Below are 13,880 nucleotides of genomic sequence, written 5' to 3'. Positions count from 1 at the left end.
TACCTGATGATCAAACCCCATTGGATTCTTACTTTCCTCGACTGATTGAATCAAACCTCGGCACTATGTCAGTGAGAGCTGAAAGTTAAAACACCGTATTAATTAAGAAGAGCTGATGACCATCAGCCCAGGGAGCCTCCTTGGGGACAACGGCCAGAGTCCTTTCAGTTCTTTGTCCCCCTGGGCAGCTGAACAGTGCTCAAGAAGAGCAAAGGAAAGGCAGTTTAGATTAGTCCATGAATGGGTGTGTGGAGCCATTGAAATGAACTGCGTTACAGCTAAACCTGTTTGTTTCTGTTGCCTTCACTTGTGTGCAAAAGGGAGTTCTATCCAGTCAGCACCCTTCAGGGACTTGGAACTCATTTGTCAGAAGTCAATTCACTTTATTCCCATCCACTTTTGCTCAGATCTGGGCATATTCTTGTAAATGATGGTTGTGATAATGATGTTGGTAATGACCGTGAGAGCAGCTAACCCTATTCTTCTATTCTCATGCAGACTGAATCTTAAGTTTTGTAATTTAACACACCAACTGCTAGGATCCGTGAACTGAAATGGATTTGTGCAATAGTCTGAAAATTTTATATCAATGAGAGTGAAATACATAGTTTTGTTTCTTTAAACATGATGATACTTTCATTCACATATGCATTTATTCTTCATTTGCTATTGAAACAAATTTCACAATTTGTAATTAGTCTAGAAGTGTCACTGATCTATACAGTATACTTGTATTTTTCAGTACGCCTTAAAATTCTTTCCCAAGCCAGCTAGTTCCTCATCTTAATATTGTAGAACTCTTGCCAAGAATTTTTTTTTTTAAACAAGAAGGCATATTCTTCCACTCTGGAAGAAATCTATGACGAACACAGGTCATCATACTGTTAAAGTCTACTTATCTCTCTTTAGATGTTTTTGTAGGTTTTATCTGCCTTCATTCATTCATTTAACAGTGAGTCCCTAATAGATCTTGGAGATAGAGAGGTAGGTGATCAAGACAGAAAAGGTCCCTGCTCACATGGGACTTACAGACAGTGTAAATGATAGAAATTTGTTTTTCTAAAAAGGAGAGAAAATTTAAATAAGTTGTTGCAGAGAGTGATAAGGTCTGTGAAAAAAGCAAAGCAGGGTAATGGGACACAGAGTCGTGGGGTGGAAGTATGCACTTCTAGAGATTATTCTGGACAACGACGTGGGAAGGCTTCTTGGAGGGGATGTTCTTAGAGCTGAGTCCTGACTGACAGGAAGAAGCCAGCCTGGGGAAAGAGTCCCAGGAAGCAGGGACTTACATGCTATGTGTCAGCAATGGAAGGACGGCCGGTGAGCCGAGTGCCTGAAGAGAAGGACAGGAAATATCTCTGGAGAGGAGTGAAGAACCAGTTCTTTAATGTTTATAGCAAAATGGCACAACTTAAAACGCTCTGATAGTCAGCATTCAAGTGATGCCCAAACCTCATTTGTATTATCCTATTTATTTACTTATTTTATTATTGGCTACATGGGGTCTTCATTGCTGTGTGTGGGCTTTCTCTATTTGCAGAGTGGAGGCTACTCTCTAATTTTAGTGCGTGGGCTTCTCATTGCAAGGACCTCTCTTGTTGTGGAGCACAGGCTCTAGGGCGTGGGCTTTCGGGGGTTGTGGTACATGGCCTTAGTTGCCTCACAGCACGTGGAATCTTCCCGGACCAGGGAACCCATGTCTCCTGCATTGGGAGGTGGATTCTTTAACTACTGGACCACCAGGGAAACCCTTCACTTATTTTTTGAGGAATTTGATTATTCTCTGTTTGGAAGAAGTCTCACACACAGTTTAAAGACTGAATTTTTGTTTTCAATTTTTTTTTATTTGAAAAACATCAAAACTTCAGTTGATTTCCTTAGAGTAATCATCTGATAGCTTTTACTTTTCCTCTGTCTCTACTTTATCCACTAATTAAAGATAGCATAATTGATTTACTCTCATTCGCACATGGGAAGTTGCTATTAATATAAAATTACTGTTGTTAGAGCAAATTGTTAAATGCTACCCTTTAATTTTGATAATTACAGAAGGTGCAGGGATGTGCAAAAATGATGCAGCATCTACAATCCACTATTACATAAAGATAATTTTTTTCTTCTACTCTTTATCATCTAAAATTAATTTGGAGCTGAAAGCACGACTGCAGTGCATTCTCTTTGAAGTTGAATTGGCAGAAATAATCCAAGGGAGGCAGTGGAGGAATTCCAGGAACCAAAGATGGAAGTGGGGTATGTGTTTGAAAAGTTATGAAATCCCCATTGCTTCATATTGTAACAGGGCCTGGAATAGGAGGTTTTAAAGAGTACACAGGGAATATATTTCTGCTTGTGGAAATAGTGCAGAATTTACTCATTTATTCGCCCCGCAAGTATTTGTTAACCCTGTACTATGTGCCAGGTGGACTTCCCAGGTGGCAAGGGGTAAAGAATCTGCCTGCCAACACAGATTGAATCTTTTGAAGAGACTCAAGAGATTTAGGTTCATTCTCTGGGTCAGGAAGATCCCCTGGAGTAGGGAACGGCAACACACTCCAATGTATCTGCCTGGAAAATTCCATGGACAGAGGAGCCTGGCAGGCAACATACAGTCCGTGGAGTCACAAAGAGCCAGACATGACTGAGCATGCATACTTATGCCAGGCACTGAACCAGGTCTGGGGATCCATTGATGGGCAAATTAGGCATTCTCTTTGTAAAAAAACAACCCCCTTGAATCCTTCTCTCATCCCTTGCTATTACACAAGCTTCGTTTGTATCAGTAAACAGTGGTGCCCTGAAATAGTCATTTTGTTGAGACCAGTGTAAGGCCATATGGTATGGGTAGGAGTCAGGTGGGCTCAGAGTCTTTCCTAAAAGAAAGTTGACATTCCCAGTGTCCATCCTCCATGGGAGTTGTTAAATCATGAGTCAGGAAAAGAGGATGTGGAAGGAGACTTTCAGGTAAAAACAGGGAATTCCTTTTGTCTCTTGATCCCATGAGAATGATGAGCAGAGAGCTCACGGGGATGTCAACCTTAGGGCAGAACCTATAGGTCCTCTGAGAAGCCCAGTAAAGAGATTCTCTGTGTGAAGGCCCTCTCCTGGACCTTGTTGATCGAGTAGCCTGGTCTCAGTTGGGCTACAGTGAACTAGAGGAAGGGTCTGCCTCCAGGCCAAGACCAGTGCTGTCAAGCAGAAAGCACAGTTCCCTCTCCAATCAGCATGGGGCTGACAAAGGCTGTTAGTCAGGTCTCCAGGAGTTAGGTATCCAGGTCTAGAGGTTCAGCCTCCCTTTCCCATCTGAGAAGTCTCCTTCCATGGGTTATCATTACTGTACATGTAGGGGAGTCAGCTGCCTTCCTTCAGATCTCTTCTTGTCATTTCAGATCTGGGTGTTAGTTACAGTAATTCTGTATTTAGTTGTGAGTTGGACCACAAAGACAGCTGAGCAGTGAAGAATTGAGGTTTTCTCACTGTGGTGCTGAAGAAGACTCTTGAGAGTCCCTTGAACTGCAAGGAGATCAAATCAGTCATTCCTAAAGGAAATCAACCCTGATTATTCATTGGAAGGACTGATGTTGAAGCTGAAGCTCCAGTACATTGGCCACCAGATGCAAAGAGCAGACTCATTGGAAAAGACGATGCTGGACAAGACTGAAGGCAAAAGGAGAAGAGGGTGGCAAAGGGTGAGATGGTTAGATTGCATCTCTGACTCAATGGACATGAATTTGAGCAAACTCTGGGAGGTAGTGAAGGATAAGGGAGCCTGAGGTGCTGCAGTCCATGAGGTCACAAAGAGTCAGACACAACTTAGCAACTGAACAACAACAAAGATTGCAGAAAGTTTACCCCCGAACAGCAAACAGGAAGTCTAAGGCCATTTTCATTATTGCCTGACAGGCAAAAATAATATGCAAGTGATGTGTGAGAGATCAGTGCTCTTAAGATTCTAAAGCACGTTGCTTTCAAATGTCAAGTATTATGTGAGGAGCAGGGAGATCATAGGTGAGAACGCCACCCTCAATAGAAAGGTCATTTAATTTTTTGGAACTGTCATTTTAAATTACAACTTTCAACTTGACTGAGTATAATATCCCATAACCACCCAGTGATTTTCATGATCACCAAAGCATTAGAAGGCTGACCTCGAAGCTTCTCTTCCCCTTAGCATGCGTGCAAACCTGGGCTCTCACTTCCAGACTTGGTGCCCGCTCACTTGATAGCAGAGAGCAGAAGAGGAAGGCACCACCTCCATTCTTTGTGGTTGGTACCTGTGCGTGTAAGTGCCCCATTACCAGAGGTGTCCCAGACAAAGGTCACGTTCTTCATTAAGATGATAAAGTTTCTAAGTTAAAGCTCATTCAATCATGTTGACTTCTTCTTCTCAAGCTATTATGTAACTTTTTATTTACTGAATGATCAACCATTGTTTGCACTGTTTGAGATCTCTTTCCAATTCTCAGAGCCAGCCTTTTCTTCCTCCAGTGTAAACTGAATGTCAGACATATGTTAAAGAAACTTCAGAAATTATAATACATTGATTACTAAAGGATAGGCTTCCCAGGTGGCACAGTGGTAAAGAATGTGCCTGCCAATGCAGGAGACACAAGAGACTCCAGTTCAATCCCAGGGTCAGGAAGATCCCCTAGAGGAGGAAATGGCAACCCACTCCAGTATTCTTGCCTGGAGAATCCCATAGATGGAGGAACCTGGTGGACTACAGTCCACAGGGTCATAGAGTCCAACATGACTGAGCAACCAAGTGTGCACGTGCGCGCGTGTGCACACACACACACACACACACACACAGAGGGATAGGATAAGAACCCTCCTTTCTTTCTGAGAATAAAAAAATATAACTAAATGTTGGATTGTTAGAGCTAAGGACTGAAAAGTTGTGGGTTTGGTTTTTGTTTTGTTTTCTTTCCAACCAGGTGAAAGTTTTTTTAAAAAAGAAAAACCAGGTGTTAAGAGGCAGTTCAGGCTGATGAATAGGGTGATGAGTGAGAAGTTAAGACTCTAATCCCAGCCGTGGAATATTGAGAAAGCACCATTCTAACCGTTCTTGTTTGTTCTCCTTTAAGGTGGGAGTAACCTTCACACGATCTGGTGGCAATAAAAAGTTAAAGTGGTTCATGCAAAACTGAATTGTTTGCTAAAAGGATTCCTAGAAGACCTAGACGTTTAAGTTTAGTATTAGCACAGCCAGATTTAAATATCCCTCCCTTTGACTTTCAAAACAGAAAAAGAAGTAGGAAGATGTGTTCCCACAAAAGCTATTGCAAAGCAGTTTCCCATTCCCAGAACCTGTAGGCAGAGAAGCAGCACTGCAAGGTGAAGACGTGAGTTTGTACAATTTTCCAACATCAGCTCCAGAGTGTCTCCTGATTTGATAAGGGATCAAACAGAGGGGTGTGTCCCCTCCAAGAGCTACCCTTCTTGACAAACTGGTCTCTGACAATACCTTCCAGAAACTTAGAGAACTTCCAGAATGAAAAGAGCACAAGGTGGGTCGCATTCAACTTAAATGCTTTTATTGACAATGTCTTTGAACAATAAGCAAACAATGCTTAAATTTTTCATTCAAGTTCACTTTCCACATGTCAAAAGACCTCAAGGTAGAAAAAAATAAAATAAAAATATAAATATCTGAGAATCCATCTTAATAAATAAATTAAAAACACAATAAAACGTTTTCATGGAAAACTGTTAATGTCAGAACATTCAGACCACCTCAACAATGCATGATCAGTAACGTTACGATGAACATCGATGTTGAAGAAAAAACTACAGTACATGGATATAGCTATTTATTTCTATCTACTAGAAAATAAAGTCATATCTTTTCTTAATTTAATATTGGTCATTGCTAATCAGAACACACTATTGCCAGGAACACAGTAGTTATTGTTAAAATCAGCTGCACTAGATACAATTTGAAAATATCCAGCACCAGGTTAATTCCAATAACGAACCCAATAGATTAGTTAATGCTATGAGAAGACTAAAGAGAAAGAGAAAAGAGACACAGACCCAGGCCTGGCTCCACATGCTACTAACTACCAGCTCTCAGAGGTGTCACTGGGAATAATACACACTCCATGCGTTTTGCTACATCTCCAGAAGAGGTAAGGACTTGAGTCCACACGGGGATGCTCGCTTGCAAGTCCTTGAGGCCCACAGCCTGGTGTGTTTCACGCACAGATAAGGTCCTCCCTAGGTCTACGGGAACCCTCGAGGGAAGACGTGTTTCTCTCCGTAATGCGCCGACTCAGGCAGTGGCCACGTGCACGCCCACTGCCTCCTCTCTGGGCATGCTCACAGGGCCAGCAGCGTGGGTGAGCTGAGCGAGTCAGAGGAAGGCTCGTTGCTGCTGCTGCCCTTGCGGTGGGCAGCTGCACAGCTGGGGAAGGAGTCAGCCTCAGGGTAGGTGAAGACGAAGGAAGACGTGTAAGTAGTGCAGCTGGGAGTACAGGTGACCACCGGGGTGCACAGAGGCTCCAGCTCCGTGGCCATAGGCCCCATCCCCAGGGAGCCACCGTGCAGGGGCTCCCAGTCTGCTGCATAGAAGGAACCAGACAGGTCCATGTCTGGCACAGAGCGGGCGGTCTCCGAGCCGCTGGGCCTGGACGATGCTGGGAACATGAAGTCATCAAAGGGCTCAGCCTTCAGCTCCATGCTGCCGACGCTCTTGACGGGCTCCACTGGGGGCTTGGGCTCGGGGTCATTGAGGAGGGGCAGGGTGAAGGCCTCCTCAGATTCAGGGGTGGCAGCCTCAGGCAGGCCCCCACTCAGATCAAGGGAAGCCACAGACATCTCTTCTGGAAAGCCCAGGTCGTCGGGGATCTTGCACGCAGGTCGGTGAGCCGCTAGGATGAACTCGAGTTTTTCCTTCTCCTTCAGCAGATTGGCAATCTCCGTCTGCAAAGCAGACTTCTCATCTTCTAGTTGGTCTGTCTCCTTGAAGGAGAGAGCAAAGGAAAGCATAAGACATGGTCTGACTCAAGGACACAGATCCCTTACATCCGGTCTCCAAGTTTCCCCTTAAGTTTTAAAAAGAAGTGACCCATGGGTTCTACCTACCGCTTGGAGGGTGTCAGTCAGCTCCCTCCGCCGGTTCCGGCATTTGGCTGCAGCCATCTTATTCCTTTCCCTTCGGATTCTCCTTTTCTCTTCCTCTTCTGGGGACAACTGGGGAGGGAAAAAAAGAGCAGCATTCAGTAACGGTGTCTGCCATCAGCTTCATTCACCCACCCCAGGGAAACCAGCTCCTGCAGCTTCCTAGCTCCTGGCACCTCTTCTGTAAAGCCATTTCTAACCTGCAGTTGCAAGCTGGGTGTGACTTGCATTTAAAATAAGAATCTCAGCAAGAGCCAAGAAGAGCCCAGACTAAAGGCACGAGATGGAAACGTACGGGGGAAGAAACTACACATCAGGGCATTTCTTAGGGTGAGACTATCAGAGTCTGATTTGGATGGAAAGGGCTTGGAGCCAGGCTTTCCCATTTGGGGTGTCCAGTCAAGGCATCAACGGCTTCACTCTGACCCCTATGCTGCCTATCTCCACAATGTCGACCCCCACCTCCCCCTCAGAAAGTGCCAAGAACTCTCACCTGTTCCATCTTGCCCCTCCGGCCAATGCTCTGAGCTCTGCCTCCCGTCATGGTTTTCATGACTCCAGCCCTGGAGTAAGCCCCAGCTGAGGGAGTGGGAACTCCATAGGGGTGGGGGGCTCTGGTCTGGGACGGGGCCACGGAGGAGACCAGGGTGGGCTGCACTAGCCATTGTAGGTCCGGGCTGGTCGAGATGGCAGTCACTGTTGGGATGAAGTTGGCACTGGAGACAGCCAGATCGGTGCAGTAGTCCTAGAATGAAAGAGAAGGAGGAAACGGACGTGAGTGAGCAGGTGGGGGTGAGCAGATTCCCAGTGCCGCATGCAGCAGGGAGAGGCAGGAGAAGCCCTCCGGCGATGGACAGCTCGCGTCTTTATACAACGCCCGTCATCGGGGATGAAAGGTCTCCCCCCTTTCTTCCCAAGATTTCCGCAGCGCAGTGCCTTTCTCTTCCATCCTGCTGCTGCGTTCCCGTTATCCCTTCAGCATCACTCTCTTGAAAGGGGGTTTGTTATAAATATCTCTGACGTCCGCGCTGACGCAGGCGCCGCTCCGGAGTCTCCTGAATGAACTCGCTTTTTATCAATGAAACTGCCTTACACACCCGCCTGCTTCACCCTCCTTCCCTACCCCTCCTTTCCCTGCTCCAGGCTGGAGCGGGGTGGGGGGGGGGGGGTGATGGCCGACTTTGGCCGCCTCCCCCCGGAGGCGCCAGGTTCTACTTCGCGAGTCTTTTGCTTTGGGACACTTTGGCCCCAGCTAATTAATGTCAGAGATCAGTCAGCGAGCGTGCGCCGGGGGGCACAGCTCAGAAAGAGCCTGCCGCGGCAAAGGAGCAATTCTTCTGATGACAAGCTCGCGGGCCGCTCCGAACAAAGTTCGGAGCTCCCGAGAGAGGGCTGCTTTTGGCCGGGGCAAGCCTCCCTCCCTGCCCCCGGCGAAAGGAGTCCCGGACTCGTCTTCCCGAGCGTCTCGCCCCGGTGATTTCTCCCAGGTGACCCCTCCACCCCTGGGACCTGCGGCGGCGCGGAGCCAGCCTCACCTGCGCATTGACGGGAGAGCCCATGCTGGAGAAGGAGTCGGCCGGTGAGTGGTAGTAGGAGAGACTGTCCCCGGCCGGGGAGGCGCTGCTGCAGCGGGAGGAAGACGCCTCGTAGTCGGCGTTGAAGCCAGAGAACATCATGATCGCGAGCGGTCAAAGCCGAGCGAGGGGCGCAGGGGCGGAGGCAGGTGCGAGCTGCCGGGCAGAGCTGGGTAGGTGTGCGCGGTCGCTCGCTCGCTCGCTCGCTCGCTGCGCCGCCGGCTCTGTGTCAGCTCCTTAAGCTTGCTCGCTGCAGATGCGGTTGGAGTACTAGGCGCCGCAGCCACCGCTTTTATAACAGCATTTTATGAATGAGCCCAACACGTCACTCACTGGGCGCAACCATTGCAGCTCCCGAGGGGTGGCGCACGGGCCCGGCTACTTCTAGGGTGCCCATTTGCCTCCTCCGCCGCCCTCGCAGAGCCCCCAGTTCCCCGCGCTGTTGAGTTTCTTGATCTTGTCGGCCTGTCTCCCCCTAGTTCCTGGGGTCGCGTGGAGATGCAGAGATGAGGGGCCGTGGGGATGGGTCCCCCCACGACTGCAGCGGACGGCCGTGGAAACCTGCTGACGCAGATGTCCTAATATGGACATCCTGTGTAAAGGGGAGGGAGGGATTGACGGGAACTGCTCGCGGGCTGCAGCCAACACCGAGGGTGCAGCGCCGGGGGGGAGGCGGGGGCCGCGGCCGGGGGGAGGGGAGGCGGAGAAGGCGAGCGAACATTCGCACCTGGTTCAATGCGGACCCTTGTTCCGGGGCTGGGGGAGGATAAGATTGGCGGCGGCGGGGGTGGGGGGCGCCCTTTTACTCCTGTACGGAAACCCGGGAGAGTTCTGAGGCTCAGGTTATAGGCGACACAGGTACACACAGCCAAGCAGGTTAAACCTCGGCCCCCGAAGGAATGCGCCTCTGCCCTCACTCCCCATTCTAGCCCTAATTCAGTGCAAGCTCTGGAAACGGACCCTCACTCCCTCACCTCAAGCTCCCCAGACTCCAGCATTACTAGGATTGGTCCTGCGGTTTGGAAGGATCCAAAACAAGACATACGATAACCTACTTTATCTACGATGCTGGGTATTTTTTATTCTATATGTTTTGTTTGTTTGTTTGCTTTTAAGGGGATAGGCGCTTTTATTTTTGTTTTTTCTTGCCCGTGTATGAGATGTTAGTGTTGCTGTCAAACCCCTGAGAAACTAGCCAATAAACATCGTGCAGAATCTCTCTACAAGATGTCTGAAGGATTCGTTTGCCTGGTTCTGAGCTCGGGCCCCGGGGCGTGGGGGGTGTTCTGTGGACAAGGTCGTCAGTTCGGAGCACCGGATGGAGCGAGCACTTGGGGCAGCACAAGTCCCTGCTGGGGAGGTGGGGTGGTTCGGCGCCCCAGGAAGCTGGTTATTGGGAGCCCGAAGCCGGTGATTTTCCAGCGCGGACTTGGAGGCGGGGGGAGGCGGGTTGGACCGGGGGCGCCTGGAAGGACGTGCCCAGCAGCGCCCAGGCCGGAATCTTCGGCAGCTGGGACCTCAGGCACCGCTCGGTGGCCTGGAAAACAGGCCTTTGGGGCGGGGAGGGGGGGGGGGTCAAGGTGCTCTGGAGTGCGCTGAGCACACACACCACCCCCAGACGCCCCTGGCCTCCTGCTCAGATGCAAAGGACAGCCTGGGTCACACTGCCCCCGGCTCAATCTGCGCGCCGGCCACCTCCGGGACGCGAAGTCGCAGGTCCCCGCAGAGACACAGGTCCCTGTGTCCCTTCCCCCACTCTTCGGGCCGGGGGGAGGGCACGATGGGCACCTGGAGAGGGGCGAGGCGGGATGAGGGCAGCGGGCGGATCCTTCGGGACTCGCGGGGAGCGGGACAGCCGACCTGCCTCCCGCGCCGCACCCCGGAGCCAGGCGATCCTGCTATAGATAGTAACAGGGAAGCGGCTGTTTACAGCAACACTGCGCCGCCAGGGCCGTCTCCAGGCGACGCCGCGCGGCCGGGCGCGCCGTCGGCCTGGCGAGGCCGCTCTCCCTCCTTGCTCCCCCGGGGGCCTCGGCCTCCCCGGCCCGACTGCGGCCACTCCCGCCGCCTGACCTCATCTGTGGGGTCCGGGGGCTGAATGCGGCTTGCGCGCGCGGCTGGACGCTAACCTCCATTCTTAGAGATGCGAACCGGGTGAGAGCTGCTAGGGCAGGGAGGCGGGGATTCGTGGAACTGGGCCACTTGCTATTTTTGCATTCCCTGTCACAAGCAGAGGTGAAAACAGAGTTTCATCATTGTATGTCACTGGTTTATGTTGGTGGGAATTTAGGCGCTTTTTTTTTCCTCACTTGAAGAAAAAAGGGAGAGAAAAGGAAAAACACATAATACATAAACATAGACTTGGAGCTGCTCTGAATCCTCAAGCAATTCTGCTGCATTCCATTCACCTAGTTCTATCGTTTGCCGGGCTACTTCATTGTCCTTGATTTTTAAAAAAATAAAAAAGTTAAGAAGGCAAATCCATCTCTCTTATTATTAGCTTTGGGCAAAGGAGGTCAAGCTTTGAATTCCTGGGTCTGGCCTTGTCTTCCCTTCATAACTGGTTCTCAGGCCACTTAAGAGAAAACCTAGAATGATTTCATTTACTTCCCCTTGGAGTTTTGAAGCAGCTCAGGCCAACACCTAAAGGATGTGTCAAGATTTTATATCCAGGATTTATGCATATATCATTTATTTTGCCCTTGCCAATAAAAAAGGAAAAAGGTCTTTGGATAAGCCTGTCTCCTCCACATAGCTTAACTCTTTCTTTCCTGGCATCATTATGGCTACAGAGCTGGAGACTTAATAAATCCATCCTCTAAGAAAGACAGAACCATCACTCATTCGTTTATTTATTTAACAAAGAACTTGCTTATTGGGGCTTCCCAGGTGGCTCAGTGGTAAGGAATCCACCTGCCAATGCAGGAGGCACAAGAGACGCAGGTTCAATCCCTGGGTGGGGAAGATCCCCTGGAGGAGGAAGTGGCAGCCACTTCAGTATTGTTGCCTGGAAAATTCCATGGACAGAGCAGCCTGGCAGGCCACAGTCCATGGGGTCACAAAGAGGCGGACACAATTGAGCGACTGAGCATGCATGCGATTACTTATTGAGAGCCTTCTATGGCCTGGCACTTGCTAGGGGCTGTTACTTACTCTAATGAACACAATGGACCTGCCCCTACTGTCAGAGAGATTCCAGCCTTATGGACTGACAAGTCATTAGAGAATTCCAGGACAGCAGTAAGTCGTTTGACAGAGGTAATAACAGGGTGACTTCCCTGGTGGTCCAGTGGCTAAGACTCCAAGTTCCCAATGCAGGGGGCCCAGGTTCGATCCTTAGTCAAGGAACTAGATCCCACATCCCACTAAGACCCAGTATAGCCAAATAAATAAATATTTAAAAAATAAGAGGGTGCTATGAAACACAGAAGAGAATGTGGGCACAGGTATCAGAAGAAGTGATTGCAATACAGAGATGGGATCTGGATCCACTGTCCTCTGGGATATAACATGATAAAGACTGAAAGCAGCCAGAGCATCATCTAGGAAGTAAAAGCAGGTGCTCAACCTAAAGCAGTAGTATCAGAAAATATAATCTCAGACCTCCTCTCCTGCCCCGCTAATATCTGAACCTGCAGTTGTTCTAACATACTCTCACATCTCAATCTACTCATGGTATCCATTTCAGGACAGCCAAAAATCACACTTTTAATATGGAGCTCACATGATGTAGCCTTAAAATAAAGGGAAATCAGACCCTATCTGTGAAATTATGTTTGCCACTTGACAAGGTCAGGGTAACTTTGAAACAGTTGTGTGTGTGTGTGTGTACGTGCCTCTGTGAGTTCAGTGCTACCTTCCAACAGGGCAGGGCTTCCATGTTCTGGACAAGTCTGAGCATGGAAAACCAAAACTTACATAGTTTGTGATTATCTGTGTGTTGAGTTCCTGCTACCTGAGGATCCAAAAGTGAACAGAAGGGTAGATTCTCATATCTGATTTTAACCCAGATTAAAAACAAATTCATTCTTTCTCAGCAGTTGCTCCTTATCAGATAGAGACTCTTCCTATTTTGCACTTCTCTGGCATTTAAGAGACCTGACCCATAGCAAGCTTTTGTTCACTACTCTGGAGGTCAGTGCCCATTGTTTAGCCTGGTGTTATTGCAACACTAAGTGAAAGGCTACTGTCTGTGCCGCCTACGTAAATGCTGCCGCACACAACCCATCCTCAGCATGCAGAAGTAGTTATTTATTTGGGGAAGTGTGGTCTATCGGTGAAGGGTTGTGGGCAGAGCACGGGACTAGAAGTCAGGAAGATGCGTATAGCAAATTCATCTCCTTCAGGGACTTGGGGGAAGTAGCTTCTAAGACTTGTTTAGCATCTGCCTACTTTTGGCCTTTGTCTTTTTCATATACAAATATCCACTTAGCACCTACCCCAGCGCCTAGCCGGTGGTAGGTGTTTAATAAAATCTATTGAACTGATGAATGAATGAATGCTCTCAGCCAAGCAGGACAACTGTATATTCTTGTTCTTTATGGATACTAAGAAATCAAATAGAGAATGTTCTCTAACTCTGAAAAGGCTGAACAAGCTGAGTCTTTTATCCTTGGATATGAATAGGCAAAAACTGGGAAAGAGAAAATAACAAGATGTTTGGGCTATTTTCAGCTGGTGCAGCCTCTGTCAATAAAGAACACCCCAGTGGTTAGAGATGAAAGGTGGAACTTACCCTTGTTCTTGAGCCCCATGAGAGACAACCAGTGCCCATACATAAATGCCATATTGTCTACAATGACAATGACTGTGTGACCACCACTCTCTAATTTATCCATTCTAAATGTCTGAACCCCAGCAGGAGAAACATTTCACTGTTCCCACAGGACTCACAAACTCACGTGAGCCCAGCGAAGGACCTTAGGGGTCAAGGTTACTCACCCTATGGCTCAGACAGTGAACAAAAAGTGTCTCTATTTTGAAACAGTAGGAGACACAGAACTATCACCACCATCATCACACACACACACACACGCCACCATCACCACCACCACTCATTAGTACTAGGAATTTTGCCTCTTTGGGAAAAACTGTTTCCATTCTGAACAACTCTTGGCTTTTTGACAGGAGATGATGATTCAATGGGATCCCCGTCCTTCTGCTAATGCAAGCATTTAAACAAAGCTC

General features: G+C 48.5%; 1 protein-coding gene across 1 annotated transcript; it reads right to left on the bottom strand.

Moving 5' to 3' along the window:
- Positions 1-5,512: 5,512 nt before the first annotated feature.
- On the bottom strand, positions 5,513-8,978 carry FOS (Fos proto-oncogene, AP-1 transcription factor subunit). The gene is made up of 4 exons (XM_043472587.1): positions 8,655-8,978; positions 7,613-7,864; positions 7,084-7,191; positions 5,513-6,960 (listed from the first exon to the last, which is right to left on the bottom strand). The coding sequence occupies exons 1-4, from the start codon at positions 8,793-8,795 to the stop codon at positions 6,319-6,321; spliced, it is 1,143 nt and encodes a 380-aa protein (XP_043328522.1). The 5' UTR covers positions 8,796-8,978; the 3' UTR covers positions 5,513-6,318.
- Positions 8,979-13,880: the final 4,902 nt, after the last annotated feature.

Source organism: Cervus canadensis, chromosome 6, assembly GCF_019320065.1.
Source record: "Cervus canadensis isolate Bull #8, Minnesota chromosome 6, ASM1932006v1, whole genome shotgun sequence".
NCBI lineage: Eukaryota > Metazoa > Chordata > Mammalia > Artiodactyla > Cervidae > Cervus > Cervus canadensis.
The sequence above is the reverse complement of the archived record's forward strand: the minus strand, read 5'-3'. Positions and strand labels throughout refer to the sequence as shown.

Excerpts from the sequence above, each read along its gene's own strand:
- FOS (XM_043472587.1), bottom strand. The coding sequence starts at position 8,795 with ATGATGTTCTCTGGCTTCAACGCCGACTACGAGGCGTCTTCCTCCCGC. Across the intron at positions 7,865-8,654 it reads GCTCTCCCGTCAATGCGCAG|GACTACTGCACCGATCTGGC; the intron begins GTGAGGCTGGCT and ends CTTTCATTCTAG. Across the intron at positions 7,192-7,612 it reads GGAGGGGCAAGATGGAACAG|TTGTCCCCAGAAGAGGAAGA; the intron begins GTGAGAGTTCTT and ends TTCCCTCCCCAG.